Raw genomic sequence first — 16,157 nt, forward strand, 5'->3', positions numbered from 1 at the left:
ATGATGTAAAATGCAGGAAAACTTAAAATCAGGCCAAGATCAGGTTTAATTAGTTTTTAAACTTGTAATATTATTAATTTGTTTCAACAGCACCACCTTCTGGTAATTTGGGTGACCAATCCACTTAGGAAAAAAACTAACGATAGGAATGCTCTGTTTAGAAAAATTAAGTTAGAAGAGTTTACTCTGGTCAGAAATGTATTCATTATATTAATAACTGCAGATAATATTTTACAACATGGCTTACCAACTGAGGTGGTCCAGAAAGAACACATTTGGGGAGTCCGGTATCTCTTAATGTTAGAATTAAACCTAAAAGACAAATAAATCAACACGGAACAAATTTGTACCCAGACAGTAACCCATGGCAGCTGATCAAGTTTTGCTCTTATTGTTTTATCTAATCACTGACTGCATGCATTTCTGTACACTACTCAAATCTACACCCATGGAATGCTCCCGTCATTTTGTCTCTAGAGACGAACAGAGACCATTCTGTTGAACTTACCTGATAAGCCTCCCACGTTGGCCCAGTTCATTCGGGTCAAAAAAATGTTGTCCAGGCGTGCTATCTTTAGTCTTGAACAGAAACAGGAATATTATGTTTATACATGAACATTTCCTAAAACGTACATCACTTTTTCTGAAGGAGGGAAACTCTTACTTGTGTTCCTGCATCAATCTCTGTGTTCCCTCACCACAGTTAAACAAGTACCTGCATTAAAGCAGAAAAAGTTAAAATCTGGATGGGTACAATATTTGAGCACATTGCAGCAAGTCATGCTGGCATACAGCAACAGTGAGTTTAATTATTACATTGCACCCAGAAACTGTGTGTACAGTAACCCAGGGGTGCTGCTAACATGAGGCAAGATGAGAACTTTGCCTCAAGCAGCATTACCCCACAGGTTACCAAGGGTAAGTTTAACAGCTGAAATTGAACCAAATTTTTAGGTCTTCTAGAACAGATGCATACCCCTCGACTTGCTCGGACACAAAATTTTTGGAGCGTAGCGATGGCAGCAATGGAAATGCCACCACTTCTTTGAGAAGCTTGTGAAGCTCCACTGCCCTTGTAAGCTCTGTACTCATGGCCTCTGGATCGTCAGACGCAGTCTGCATGCAAAAGGAAAGGCACAGCCGTGTGTGTGCATGCGCACGCAGGTCTGTCCACGCAAGGAAGCGCGTTACATTGGCACATCAAGCACAGTCAGCACATCCATATACTCGAGTATAAGCCGAGGGTTACTTTTTGAGCACATTTTTAGTGCTATATGGTAGGTAGAATTAAAAGTATAGTTATGTTGCAATGTTTAGTTTATGTGCTATAGGCTCCCATAATTGATATTACAGGGCAGGTTGTACTATAAGTCACACATAGCAAAATACAGGTAATCTGGATAGGACACTAATGATTTTAGTGGTTAACACAAAAACTTCTCTAGCACAAAACAGGGCCATTTGTTGCCACTGGATGAACATATACAAACTTTAAAGGGGACCTGTCACCCTAAGAAATAATTCCAAATGCTTTTGAATCAGGTTAGTAGAGCAAAATAAACTTTATTTACACTATTTCAATTACTGAATTTATTTTCCCTTCAGTCTTGGAATTAGTAGTCACAGCCAGTAGGCCGGCATCATTTTGTGTGCACTGTTATTAAGGAAAGCTTTGTATAACCCCAAAATCTTATGCATTTGCCATCTAGATGATGTATAGGAAGTGCTGAATGGAAAGTCAAAGTAATTGTTATTAAAAATCTGAGCCGTCAATCATATTGGCATAGAGACGGGGCAGGCAACATATAATTGACAGCTCAGATTTTTAAATACATTTATAACAGGTACAGTTGATTTAATTGAAAAAAGAATTTGGGTTTCATGTTTAATCGTCAAAGGACTTTTATTATACAACCTTTTATGTGTGGGTGACAGGTCCCCTTTAAAAGTACTAGTTCGTTAATGAAATATACGCACTGTCTTTCACATACAGTGACTGGCAGAAGTGCAGCAAATCATCCGAATGGCACTCGCGTAATAAGTAGCGGAAGTACCCAAGAGAGTTCCCCACATAAATTGACTACTATGTCACTCCATGACATACACAGGGATTCTCCTGGACACAAACAGAAGGATGCTCACTGGCACACACACATTGCAGGGGAAGACTCCCAGATACAGCCAGTGTCAAACTCCCTGGCAGGGCGACTGAGGCACGCTTGCTGGCACAAAATGAGGACATTTAAATGCACACATAAAACAATAATAGTCAGTAATAAGGGTAATATGCACCCAAGGGCATACTCCCTGCTGAAGGCTACATACAGGGGTACTTTGGCACAAACATCAACTATGTCTATGAAGATTTTCATTCATCCAGGTCATGGTATATCTAGTATAAATAAATTTAAAGCAACTGGACTTGTTTGGTAATCATTGAAGACGTTTCACTACTCAACCGAGCAGCTTCTTCAGTTCAACTGACTGGTATGGGAAGTCCTCAGCATATATACTCTTCCACTAATCCAATCACAATGGCACTTTGTAACTCTTCAGAAAGGTGACATCTGAAACTCAGAGGTGTAAATGCAACTCTATCATGCAACTCTTCAAAACAGGTGTTACTTGTTAGAGTTGCATGAATGGAGTTGTTAGAATTGCATTAATGGCTTAAAATCAGATCTAACGAAGTGGCGGCCTTTTCAGAACACATTAACTCAGTGGGCAACAACATCAAGTTCACAAGGGAGGATGTCCATGAGAACAAACTTGCTTTTTTGGACTGTTTGATATCCATTCAAGGGGGGGGGGTAATTTGAAAACAGAAGTATACAGGAAACCCACTCACACGGATCAATATCTGTTGTTCGATTCTCACCATCCGCTGGAACACAAACTGGGTGTCATTAGAACTCTGCACCACAGGGCGGAAAGTGTGACAACTAATACAGAGTCCAAGGATAAGGAATGTAAACATCTCAGAGGAGCACTGAAAGCTTGTGGCTACCCAGACTGGGCCTTTGTCAAAACAAGAGCAACTAAGCCCAACAGGAACACCAAACGGATTAACCATCCTGAGGCAGAGAGAAGGCGCAATATAGTCATCCCATATGTAGCAGGAGTGTCGGAGAAACTCAGGAGAATTTTCAACAAACACCACATCCCTGTGTTTTTCAAACCTAGCAACACACTGAGACAAAAACTTGTACACCCAAAGGATGCAACACCAAAGGAAAAACAAAGCAATGTTGTATACGCAGTCCAGTGTAGCGAATAGTGCACAGACCTTTACATTGGTGAGACAAAGCAACTGCTCTCCAAGCGAATGGCTCAGCATAGGAGGGCGAACACTACAGGCCAGGACTCTACTGTATTTCTACACCTAAAAGACAAGGGACACTGCTTTGAAAATAGCAACGTCCAAATTTTGGACAAAGAAGACCGCTGGTTTGAAAGAGGTGTAAAAGAGGCCATTCATGTCAAAGTGGAGAAACCATCCCTAAACAGAGGCGGTGGACTTCAACACCATCTGTCTGCTACATACAATGCTGTTCTAACGTCTGTACCCCGGCAGTTTCAGAACTCCACAGCATTCACACCTCTGTGAGTTTCAGATGTCACCTTTCTGAAGAGTTACAAAGTGCCATTGTGATTGGATTAGTGGAAGAGTATATATATGTCAGTTGAACTGAAGAAGCTGCTCGGATGAGTAGTGAAACGTCTTCAATGATTACCAAACAAGTCCAGTTGCTTTAAATTTATTTATACTAGATAAACATCAACTAATTCAATGTCCTTGGGGCGATGGCCCACTCTTCATCACTATGATGCTACTAACATGGGGTTAGCTGACATATCGGAGTCTCTCATGGGCGGGCGGGCGGGCAGACAGCCTGGGGTGATGCCACAAGAATAAACCTTCCCCACTCACAGTGGTACCTTACCCTGGGGACGTACCTGTTGAATTCGGAAAAGACATAGACGGAGGCCCCTGAATCCCGGCTGCCAGCCCCAGCTACTTGCACATAAACTGTGGCAGGCCCATTGCTCTGCCCGACTCCCTGGCGCTTCTCGCGTCTCTTTATGTGGCGAAGAGTGTCCTTTGGTGGCTTGTCCTTTCGGCTGGAGAAAGCCCGGACCAGGTTAGAAGGTTCAGACATGGCAAAACGAGACAGGCCGTGCGGCCGCTCACATAGCGCTAAACGTAACCACATTCAGACAGCATGGAACGCTCTGCTCTTCCTACCAGCTTCAGCCAATCAGCGTCCAGCTGCGCCGTTTCTAAGCAACAGATAGTCCAATCAACGCCACATCGCGTCCTGCCTTTCACCTAGACAATCCAATCAGCTACCACGTTACCCATGAGCTTCCGCGCAGGGACGCCTTTCAATGTGCCTGTTGTTAGCAAAATAAGTGAGAGAACCGTAGCCATATTGGGGCTGGCAAAGGTAGTCGGGGTGTACTGTATAGATAAAGTTGTAACGTGACCCCACCCCCCCAAGAACTCTATTAAGCCACAAAATGTAACTGCAGAGATTCAATTAATGAGGAATTTTGGCCAATCTCAAGGACGGGAGTATGCCTGACAAAGCTACGTGAACTTAATGAACTTAACATTGAACAAATCGATGTTTTTTTTAGTTTTCTGCAACCGAAGAGTTTTATTTCATTAAGCGAATAAAGATGCAGCGACTAAAATAAGAGGATTACATAGACGCTGCAAAATCTGGTGCCTTCCGTTATTATGTCATAATATACACTTCTACCGTGACGCATGTCCGCTTCCTGAAACAGGAAGTAAACAAACTGAGAACGCGCGACCCAAGGGGGAGGTCCGAAGGGGGCCTTAGATGGATGCGGAGGGGAAATGTCAGCAGAGCCGTTTGAGCTGCCTGCTTTAGACCGCTTTTGTGTTGTTAAAAGGAAGAGTGGATATTTCGTGTCTGTTTCTGGTGTATAGGTAAGTCAGCGCTTCCAAAATAGATGTCTAGATGCCCCAGTTAAAAAGTGTCTCAAAGAGCTGTAAGATAAACCTAGAGGTGTGAAGGCATCAAATAATAGCCCACATAGGAATCATGTCCTGTGTGGCTGTCTACTCTAAGATCCCACCACACAAGAAGGATATTCTTAAGAGATACTGACACCAGAAATTAAACCTTTTTTTTTACATCTATCATAACATTGTTTTTGCATGACCTTCATAAAAGTATTTACCCAATGCTTTTATATTACCTGTCTGATCCCACATGTTCTCCTATAAGGAGGCTGCCATATTTGTCCAGCCGTTAGCATTAGAAGCTGTAACTGACAGGCTGAGAAGGGACAGTCAGGTTGGCAAAACAGTCAGGTTTAGGAACTTCAAGTAACAATTAATTACAAAAGCAAATCTCTCAGCGAAAATCAATCAACATGACCTATAGGCAACTTTTTATGTACATTCATATTTTGAGGAGTCATTTTTTAGTGTCAGTATCACTTTATGCTTCTTTGACCATGGATGAAAGAGGCCAGAGAAAATGATTTGCAAGGAATGGTAATGTATTTAAAGGTAAAAGTTCTTCAGCCCCTCATGTCCACCCAGTTATGATCCTGAACCATCCTAATTCCTGTCCCACAACAGACTGCCTTCTTTGATCCCCCACCCAGTCACTGCCCTTTACATCACCAGCCTACCCCCACTTAGTCACAACCTAGTAACTTTTTCTGGGAAATGTTTCAACCCATATTGCATATTTACTGCCAGACAAGTGGTCATTTAATGTAACCTGCTGATTGGCTGCTATGAGTTCCTAGAAGGGTTGCCGCAGGCCTAGCTGGTAAATCACCAGGTAGGGCCAGGCTGGCAAATTTCTGAGCAACGTATTTGCCAATAGATCTTTAAATCCCTCCCTTTCCTGACCCATTTTGAGCTGATCAAGAAATTCTTAAAGACTGTCTACGCATCCAGGATTTTCTGAATAACTGAAGCCGAAAAGCCGACTGTAAGCACAGTTGGACTTGGCCATAGACGGGTGCATGAAAAATCCCAGTACATTAAAGGTACCCTGACTCTACGCTGCCTGTATATGGTAGAACTGGCAAGAGTGCAAAACAGTCACCCAGTAGTAGGACCTTTCGGACTAATAATACTCCATGTCTGGAAAAGCCTATAAAAGACAAGCAAATCAGAAGTCCTGCAGTGCAGCACATTTACCATAATTCCAGAGTAAATGTGGTCAAGAGTGGGCAATGCAACAAAATTGACACTGTTGCTCTTGCACTTTGATGCAAAATCAGATACATTCGCACCATTTGGAGTCATATCTGGCATTCGATGTGGAAGTGATGTGGGTACCCTATTGTTTCTGCACAGCTGTGCTTTGGTTGATTGATGCAGGCCACTGGGAAACCAGGGAAGGCCAGTGGAAAACCTGGAGCTTCTGCCATCTCCAAAACAGTCAGTAGGTGCAACTGATTGATATTTGGAACAGGAGGAAGGCAGCAGAGCAGAGTGCAACTATACAGAAGTGTAAATGTACTGGGATTTTTTTATGCAGCCGTCTATATGGCCAAGCCCAACTGTGCTTACAGTTGGCTTTTCGCCTTCAGTTATTCAAAAAATCCTGTATGCATAGATAGTCTTTCAGGAATTTCCAACCTCTCTATTACGCTTAGATTTTCATTCAGAATTTTTCCTAGTGAAGAAGGCATTTCAGCTTTGGATTTAAGACCTCTAAAGCATTACATTTAATACAGAAGATGGATTCTTTGGCCTCAAGCATACTAGCAGCTCCACCAGAGTCTTGATTGCTAAACCTTGACCTGAAAGATGCTTGCTTCCTTGTGCTGGTTTGCAAACCACTCAAAAAGTTTATGCATTTTGCAGATGGAGATCAGCATTTACAGTTTGCCTGTCTCCCTTTTGGCCCCTCAACAAACCTAGCTGCTTTAACAGCCGACCGGGTGCCCTAGGCACAACCCGGCTGGTTACCTTGCCCTTGCCTAACATTTCCCCCCCCTCTCACGCATATGAACGGGCATTGCGCACTGACATCGTGGCTGAAGGGAGGGGGAATGGCGCACAATGACAACCACCAGGGCAAGGGAGGGCAGACCAGGGGGAGGCAGGAAAGGTACCTGCCTGGTGCGCCCCCCAGGGTTCGGCCCTAAGCAGCTGCCTTTTCTGTCTACCCCTAATTCCGGCCCTGCCTATTAGTGTCCAGCACAGCATAATTGTCTGTCTGACCGATACCTGGATGATTTACTACTAGAATAGACTATTCTTATATTACAAAAAATCAGTTGAGTTATAAAAGTATAAAGAAGGGTATTGTTCTTTTTAAGGCTGATAGCACATTTGCCCTGCATTCAGCAGTGCTGTATTAAGGAAGTGGAAGTAGAATACTGAAATATAAAAAAACACAGACAAATGCCCAATAATGATTAGTACAGGTATGGGATCTATTATCCAGAATGCTCGGGACCTGGGGTCTTCTGGATAAGGGATCTTTCCAAAGTTTGGATCTCCACGCTTAAGCCAAAATGTTAGGCACCCCCAAGTGACTTTAATCGCTTACCTTGTACCCCGGGCTGGTGCCCCTGTTAGGAGAAAACAGCACCAGCCCGGGGTACCTGTAGCGGAGTGCTTCCTCCTTCTGGCTTCTTTTTGCAAGGACTAAATGACAGGCGCATGCGCAGTAGAGTGAAAAGCCGACTTCTCTGTTAAAGTTTGGCTTTTCACACTACTGCGCTCGCGAGCGAAGACGAAAGGAGGAAGCACTGCAGCTACCCTGGGCTGGTGCTGTTCTCACCGAACAGGGGCACCAGCCCAGGGTACAAGGTAGGCGATTTAAGTCACTTGGGGGTGCCTAACATTTTGGCACCCCCAAGTGACTTTGCCTTTCCTTCTCCTTTAAACATTAAATAAACCCAATAGGATTGTTATCCATCCAATAAGGTTTAATTATATCTTAGTTGGGATCAGGTACAGGTACTGTTTTATTATTACAGAGAAAAGGGAATCATTTAACCATTAAATAAACCCAATAGGACTGTTCTGCCCCCAATAAGGGGTAATTATATCTTAGTTGGGATCTCCCCCAATAAGGGGTATTATATCTTAGTTGGGATCAGGTACAGGTACTGTTTTATTATTACAGAGAAAAGGGAATCATTTAACCATTAAATAAACCCAATAGGACTGTTCTGCCCCCAATAAGGGGTAATTATATCTTAGTTGGGATCTCCCCCAATAAGGGGTATTATATCTTAGTTGGGATCAAGTACAAGGTACTGTTTTAATACTACAGAGAAAAAGGAATTATTTCTAAAAATTAGAATAATTTCTTTAAAATGGAGTCTATGAGAGATTGCCTTTCCGTAATTTGGAACTTTCTGGATAATGGGTTTCCGGATAAGGGATCCTATACATGTATTGTACTGTATATATCTGGATATAAGAGTGTGTGTTTTCTGTTTTAACTATAGCACTGCACCTTAGACAAGTCGTACAGTTGTACTTACATTTCTGGACCCATAACTGCAGCTGCATTTTTTTACCTCTTTAGAGAATGGAGACCTCTAAATCCTCTACAATGCAGGTCAGCTTTGTGTGTCAGCGATGCAGCCAGCCTCTGAAGTTGGACACATCCTTCAAGATCCTGGATAAGGTCACCATGCAAGAGCTGACAGGTAGGGCTTCACCATCAGATGCATAAAACTAAAAGACCGATTATATGGCCATATAAAGGAACACGAAAGCAGATCAAGTGGTTTTCTACAGATCATGGGACTCTCAGACGTACTACATTTAAAAGTAGCCAACACATTGTCTTTTATAATACACTTGCTGTAGTTAATTAGGTGACATCATTATTCATGTATTTTACAAGTTACTTATTTTTTAAAGGACACGTAAAGCCTACATTTGCCTACAATGTATATCAGTTTGGCACGTCTCCCCCACCCAAATGGCATCATTTGTACTGCATACAGTGGATATAAAAAGTCTACACACCCCTGGTAAAATGTCAGGTTCCTGTGCTGTACAAAAATGAGACAAAGATAAATCATTTCAGAACTTTTTCCACCTTTAATGTGACCTATAAACTGTACCACTCAATTTGAAAAACAAACTGAAATCTTTTAGGGAAGAAAACCAAAAAAACTAAAATAATGTGGTTCCATAAGTGTGCACACCCTTAAACTAATACTTTGTTGAAGCACCTTTTGATTTTATTACAGCACTCAGTCTTTTTGGGTATGAGTCTATCAGCATGGCACATTTTGACTTTGCAAGATTTGCCCACTCTTCTTTGCAGAAACACTCCTAATCTGTCAGATTGCGAGGGCATCTCCTGTGTACAGCCCTCTTCAGATCAACCCACAGATTTTCATTTGGATTCAGGTCTGGGCTCTGGCTGGGCCATTCCAAAACTTGAATCTTCTTCCGGTGAAGCCATTTCTTTGTTGATTTGGATGTATGCTTTGGGTCATTGTCATGCTGAAAGATGAAGTTCAGCTTGTGCCAATATTGACTGGTATTTGGAACTGTTCATAATTCCCTCTATCTTACATAGTTACATAGGGTTGAAAAAAGACCAGAGTCCATCAAGTTCAACCCATCCAAGTAAACCCAGCACACACAACCCACACCTACCAATCTATACACTCACATACATAAACTATATATACAACCACTAATACTAACTGTAGATATTAGTATCACAATAGCCTTGGATATTCTGATTGTTCAAGAACTCATCCAGGCCCCTCTTAAAGGCATTAACAGAATCTGCCATTACCACATCTCACTGCCCCCAGTGAAAAACCACCTATGCTGCTTCAAATGGAAGCTCTGTTCCTCTAATCTAAAGGGGTGACATCTGGTGCGTTGATTGTTTTTATGGGAAAAAAGAACATCCCCCATCTGCCTATAATCCCCTCTAATGTACTTGTACAGAGTAATCATGTCCCCTCGCAAGCGCCTCTTTTCCAGAGAAAACAACCCCAACCTCGACAGTCTAACCTCATAGTTTAAATCTTCCATCCCCTTAACCAGTTGCACGTCTCTGCACTCTCTCCAGCTCATTAATATCCTTCTTAAGGACTGGAGCCCAAAACTGCACTGCATACTCAAGGTGAGGCCTTACCAGGGACCTATAAAGGGGCAAAATTATGTTTTCATCCCTTGAGTCAATGCCCTTTTTTATACAAGACAGCACTTTATTTGCTTTAGTAGCCACAGAATTACACTGCCTGGAATTTAGACAACTTGTTATCAACAAAAACCCCTAGATCCTTCTCCATTAAGGAAACCCCCAACACACTACCATTCAGTAGATAGTTTGCGTTTATATTATTTCTACCAAAATGCATAACTTTGCACTTATCAACATTGAACCTCATTTTCCAGTTTGCTGCCCAGTTTTCCAATTTTGTCAAATCGCTCTGCAAAGCGGCGACATCCTGCATGGAACTTATAGTTTTGCATAATTTAGTGTCATCAGCAAAATTCCATCACCATACCCATTGTGAAGCATGGTGGTGGCAGCATCATGCTTTGGGGCTGTTTTTCTTTTGGTGATGTGCAGTATTGTTTTTGCGCCAAACATATTTTTTGGAATTATGGCCAAAAAGTTCAACCTTGGTTTCATCAGACCATAACACCTTTTCCCACATGCTTTTGGGAGACTTCAGATGTGTTTTTTGCAAAATGTAGCCTGGTTTGGATGTTTTTCTTCGTAAGAAAAGGCTTTCATCTTGCCACTCTACCCCATAGCCCAGACATATGAAGAATACGGGAGATTGTTGTCACATGTACCACACAGCCAGTACTTTCCAGATATTCCTGCAGCTCCTTTAATGTTGCTGTAGGCCTCTTGGTAGCCTCCCTGACCAGTTTTCTTCTTGTCTTTTCATCAATTTTGGAGGGATGTCCAGTTCTTGGTAATGTCACTTGTGCCATATTTTCTCCACTTGATGATGACTGTCTTCACTGTGTTCCATGGTATATCTAATGCCTTGGAAATTCTTTTGTACCCTTCTCCTGACTGATATCTTTTAACAATGAGATCCCTCAGATGCTTTGGAAGCTCTCTGTGGACCATGGCTTTTGCTGTGGGATGCGACTAAAAAAATTTCAGGAAAGACCAACTAGAGCAGCTGAACTTTATTTGGGGTTAATCAGAGGCACTTTAAATGATGGAAGGTGTATGCTGACTCCTATTTAACATTATTTTGAATGTGATTGCTTAATTCTGAACACAGCTACATCCCCAGTTAGAAGAGGGTGTGCACACTTATGCAACCACATTATTTTAGTTTTTTTGGTTTTCTTCCCTCCACCTAAAAGATTTCAGTTTGTTTTTCAATTGAGTGGTACAGTTTATAGGTCACATTAAAGGTTCTAAAAAGTTCTAAAATGATTTATCTTTGTCTCATTTTTATACAGCACAGGAACCTGACATTTTACCAGGGGTGTGTAGACTTTTGATATCCACTGTATATCCCCTCCGCTTGCCACCACCATCACATGTTCCTAAAGCAAATAGCAGCTTTTACCCAGTGGCCATTTTTCCTGATACATAATCAGATACATTTAAATCTGCAAACCGCATACACACACAGACCCTTATTCAGCATATATTTCATCAAGAATATAGGCTCACACAGGCAGAACTGTCTCTGATAAAAGTTCTGCTTTGTTTGAGCACTGTAATGGTAAACCTGAGCTCAGGAGAAGAAAACTGAAGCACACAGCTAGAGCTGAGTTTCTATGGGAACCAGCAATGCCATCTTTTCACTGGCTGCTAGACTGGAGGGCGTGTTTAGTAATCTGAGCTGAGAACAACTGAGCATGCCCACAAGCCAACAGCCAAAGCAAATTCCTGATAGAGGGGGCTGAATGCGTTTCAGGAGGAAACAGAAATCTAAGTGATTAAGGAGATGTTGCAGACTAGTAACCACTGGACAACCAGTGTGGCAGGTATTAAAAGATTTCAAAGAGGCTGTTCACTGATTAAATTTTTGTTTGTGGGGTTTACATGTCCTTTAATATAACATAGGGCATAATATATCCCCATTTTTAATTATACATTATAATTTGTGGAATCTTGTTTATAGAATTTTGCAATGCACCTCTGGTTCAGGTGCCGACATTTACATTCTGGCACAGTACATATAACCAGATTGTCTGGAATGTAGTGACAAATTGTGGAAGACCAAGTTGCAGCAGTCCGGTTTCTCAGGACACATTGTCCTTTGAAAGGAGAAGGAAAGGCTAATAAAGAGTTAATCTCAAGCTGCAGGCATACCTTCAGTTCTCTCAATAGTGCCCTTAAGTCTCCCCATATTTCTCCCGTTCAGATGATCAGAAGCCTCATAGGAAAAACAAATAGTTTTGTTTAAAGGAAGTTCCCATTATGCCTCGCTCCTGCACCAAGAGCAAGACCAGTGTACATGCTCAGTTTGTAAGACTATGAGGAAGCTTCCTGCTGATTGGCTCAGACATTCCTAAGGGGGGGAGAGTTCTTAGCATAGACCATATACCTTTCTGATAAAGCTTACTAAGTTTTAACCTTTCTTTCTCCTTTAAGTAGCTTCACGCTATTTTTAGGGAGCACTCATAATTGGCAAGAGAGTCAGCCGCTTGATTGATTTAAACACAAACTATTTGGGATTTTTTTTGAACCTCAATAAGTTTCTGACTGCACAGCGAGTTTGGGAGCTGCTAGCGAGAGTTGCATGTAATCTAAAGTGTTGCATGTAAATTTAAGTGTATAGCAGGCGTTAAAAACAAAAAAGGCGTTTGGGGTTTACTGTGCATGCTGGGAGTGCTGGTTGAAAGGAGAAAGTAAGTGCAATTAACTAACTGCTGTGTGACTTGTAAGTGCTACCTGGCTGATTGAGCATACTAATTAAGGGGGTGGAGTAAATCTGGTAAATTCTCAACAGACATTTGGCTGTTTGGTTTGAACCTCAATAAGTTTCTGACTGCACAGCGAGTTTGGGAGCTGCTAGCGAGAGTTGCATGTAATCTAAAGTGTTGCATATAGATTTAAGTGTATAGCAGGCGTTAAAAACAAAAAAGGCGTTTGAAACTTAAAAGGCACTATACAAGGGATTGCACTCGGGAGACTGTAAGTACCCAGTTGCAATATGAGTTGCAGTATGATTGCTGGTGTTACTCAGTGTGCATCTTGTCGCATGTATGTGGTCCTGGAGCAGCAGTTCCATGCAGCATTTACTTGTGAGAGATGCAGGTGGGTTTTCCTCTTGGAATCTGAGGTGCAGAATCTAAGGGGGGAACTGGCAGCACTGAGGGCAGCTGCAAGCATGGGGGAGAACAGGAGGCTCACTGAGCAACCACTGGCAGGGGCCGGTGTAGTGGGGGGGGGGAAAGGGACAGTGGAGGTTAATGAGGGAGACAAATTTGTAACAGTTAAGAGGGGAAGTAGGGGACACAAGGGTAGGGGGGCTGGTTCAAAGCTTGTACAAACCAACAGATTTGCCGCGTTAGGTGAAGATGCTGGGGAAGGCAGCTCTGAGCTAGCATGTATGGAGCAGGCTGACTCTCAGAGCACCCTGGGAGCCGGCACCTCTAATACAGGTGGGGGGAGTAGTGCTAGGAAGGGAAGGCAGGTTATAGTTGTAGGGGATTCAATTATTAGAAAGGTGGATAGGGTAATTTGTCGCAAAGACCCTACATGCCGAACTGTGTGTTGCTTGCCTGGTGCTAGGGTTCGGCATGTGGTGGAACGAGTGGACAAATTGTTGGGAGGGGCTGGGGAAGACCCGGCGGTCTTGGTACACATAGGTACCAATGACAAAGTTAGAGGAGGGGGGGAAGTCCTCAAGAACGATTTTAAAAAGCTAGGTGCAAAGTTGAGGGCGAGGACTTCCAAGGTAATTTTCTCAGAGATATTACCTGTGCCACGAGCAACATTAAGAAGGCAGCGGGAGCTCAGGGAGATTAATGCGTGGCTGAGAGATTGGTGCAGGGAGGAGAGGAGGGCTTTGGGTTTCTCCAGAACTGGACTGATTTCTCAATCGGCTACAGGCTCTTTGCCAGGGATGGGCTGCACCTCAATGATGATGGGGCAGCTGCTTTGGGGGAAAAGATGGCTAGAGGGTTGGAGGAGATTTTAAACTAGGAGTGGGGGGGGAGGGTGCAGCGGGAAATTCTGTGGTAGACAGGATAGATGAGGTAGTGGGCATAGTAAGGGAAATTGGGGGAGGAGACTTGCTTCGGGATGCTGATAATGGCAGGGAGGCCCATAAGTTGTTTACACGTCATTCTCACGCCGGAACCAGTATTAAATGTATGTTTACCAATGCAAGGAGTCTGACTGGTAAAATGGGAGAGCTGGAGGTACTGGCGTTGGAGCGGAAATATGATGTGATTGGTGTTGCTGAAACTTGGTTGAATGAGTCTCATGACTGGGCAGTTAATATTGGGGGGTATACATTGTTTCGGAGGGACAGGGGCAATAGAAAAGGAGGAGGAGTGTGTCTGTTCATTAAGCACGACTTAAAAGCAAATATTAAGGAGGAAGTTATGGGGGGAACAGAGGGAGCTGAATCCTTATGGGTTGAGCTTCTCACAGATAGTAAAGAATCTACCAAACTAATTGTAGGGGTATGCTATAGACCCCCTAATGTAAGCGAAGAGGAGGAGGCCCAGCTCCTGTTGCAAATAGAAAAGGCTGCTAGTTTGGGGCAAGTGATAATAATGGGGGATTTTAATTACCCTGATATTGACTGGGGCAATAGTACTGCCAGGACAGTAAATGGGAACAAGTTTATAAACTTGCTGCACGACAATTTTATGTCACAGGTTGTTGAGGAGCCAACCAGGAACCATGCTATACTAGATCTAGTGATCTCTAATGACCCAGAACGTATAGCAAATGTGCAAGTGGTTGAACCCCTGGGTAATAGTGACCATAATGTTATTTCATTTGATGTTTGGTGCAGGAAACAAATTTACACAGGGGCAACAAAGACACTGAATTTTAGGAAGGCAAATTTTAGCTCCTTAAGGGCAGCGCTTCAGGGCATAGATTGGGGCATTATGTTTTCTGATAAAAATACAGAGCAGAAATGGTTGTCATTTAAAATGATATTAAATCATTACTGTTCTCAATTCATTCCATTAATAAGAAAAAGTAGAAGTGTTAAGAATCACCCTATGTGGCTTAACTCTGAGGTAAAGAAGTTAATAGGGAAAAAAAGGAAAGCTTTTAAGAAATATAAGTCAGAGGGGACAGTAGCTGCGTTTAATGAATATAAACACTATAACAAGTGTTGTAAAACAGCAATCCGGAAGGCAAAGATAGAAAATGAGGAGCGCATCGCGGCCGAGGCCAAGACTAACCCCAAAAAGTTTTTTAAGTATATTAATAGTAAAAAGATGCAGGTTGAGGGTGTGGCCCCATTGAGTTATAATAACAATATGGTTACAGCGGATACAGAAAAGGCAGATGTGCTTAACCAGTTCTTTTCTTCTGTGTATACAGTAGAGGAGCCAGTGGGCCAAGTCCCACCCAATAGCTTCACTGTTGCCTCAGCTCCAACTATACAGTGGTTGGCACAGGATATGGTGCTTAAAGGGTTACACACGATAAATGTAAACAAGGCACCGGGGCCAGATGGAATACACCCTCGGGTACTGAGAGAGCTAGGGGCAGAATTGCAGTGGCCCTTGTTTCTGATATTCTCAGACTCGCTCTCATCAGGTGTGGTACCTAGGGATTGGAAGAAGGCGAATGTCACTCCCATATTTAAAAAGGGAGTAAGATCTCAGCCTGGCAATTATAGGCCTGTAAGTTTGACATCCGTGGTGGGCAAGTTATTTGAAGGCTTGTTAAGGGATCACATTCAAAATTATGTAGTGGAGAATGCCATTATGAGCAGTAATCAGCATGGCTTTATGAAGGACAGGTCATGTCAGACCAATTTAATTGCTTTTTATGATGAGGTAAGTAAGAAGCTGGACAGTGGGGATGCAGTAGATATAATCTATTTGGATTTTGCCAAAGCATTTGATACCGTTCCCCACAAACGACTGCTTTCTAAGCTAAGGTCTATTGGTCTTAGTGAAGTCGTTTGCACATGGATAGAAAACTGGCTACAGGATCGGGTACAGAGGGTGGTTGTTAATGGCACATTCTCTACTT

At 42.7% G+C, this 16,157-nt stretch overlaps 2 protein-coding genes across 5 annotated transcripts in view; one reads left to right on the plus strand and one right to left on the minus strand.

Annotated features, from left to right (window-relative positions):
- elac2 (elaC ribonuclease Z 2) overlaps positions 1-4,338 on the minus strand; it is a 60,591-nt gene extending 56,253 nt beyond the window's left edge. For all 4 annotated transcript variants that reach the window (XM_031894152.1, XM_031894151.1, XM_031894150.1 and 1 more), the window contains exons 1-4: positions 3,958-4,338; positions 665-715; positions 509-579; positions 248-312 (exon numbers count right to left, since the gene is read on the minus strand). In XM_031894152.1, the coding sequence (XP_031750012.1) occupies positions 248-312; positions 509-579; positions 665-715; positions 3,958-4,214 (444 nt within the window). In that variant the 5' untranslated portion in view covers positions 4,215-4,338. The remainder of the gene's footprint in view (positions 1-247; positions 313-508; positions 580-664; positions 716-3,957) is intronic.
- Positions 4,339-4,835: 497 nt separating this feature from the next.
- The window catches only part of becn1 (beclin 1, autophagy related), a 38,499-nt gene continuing 27,177 nt past the window's right edge, over positions 4,836-16,157 (plus strand). Inside the window, exons 1-2 of the mRNA NM_001033940.2 lie at positions 4,836-4,960; positions 8,547-8,670. Coding sequence (NP_001029112.1) covers positions 8,550-8,670 — 121 coding nt within the window. The 5' untranslated portion in view covers positions 4,836-4,960; positions 8,547-8,549. The remainder of the gene's footprint in view (positions 4,961-8,546; positions 8,671-16,157) is intronic.

Source organism: Xenopus tropicalis, chromosome 10 (genome assembly GCF_000004195.4).
Source record: "Xenopus tropicalis strain Nigerian chromosome 10, UCB_Xtro_10.0, whole genome shotgun sequence".
Taxonomy (NCBI): domain Eukaryota; kingdom Metazoa; phylum Chordata; class Amphibia; order Anura; family Pipidae; genus Xenopus; species Xenopus tropicalis.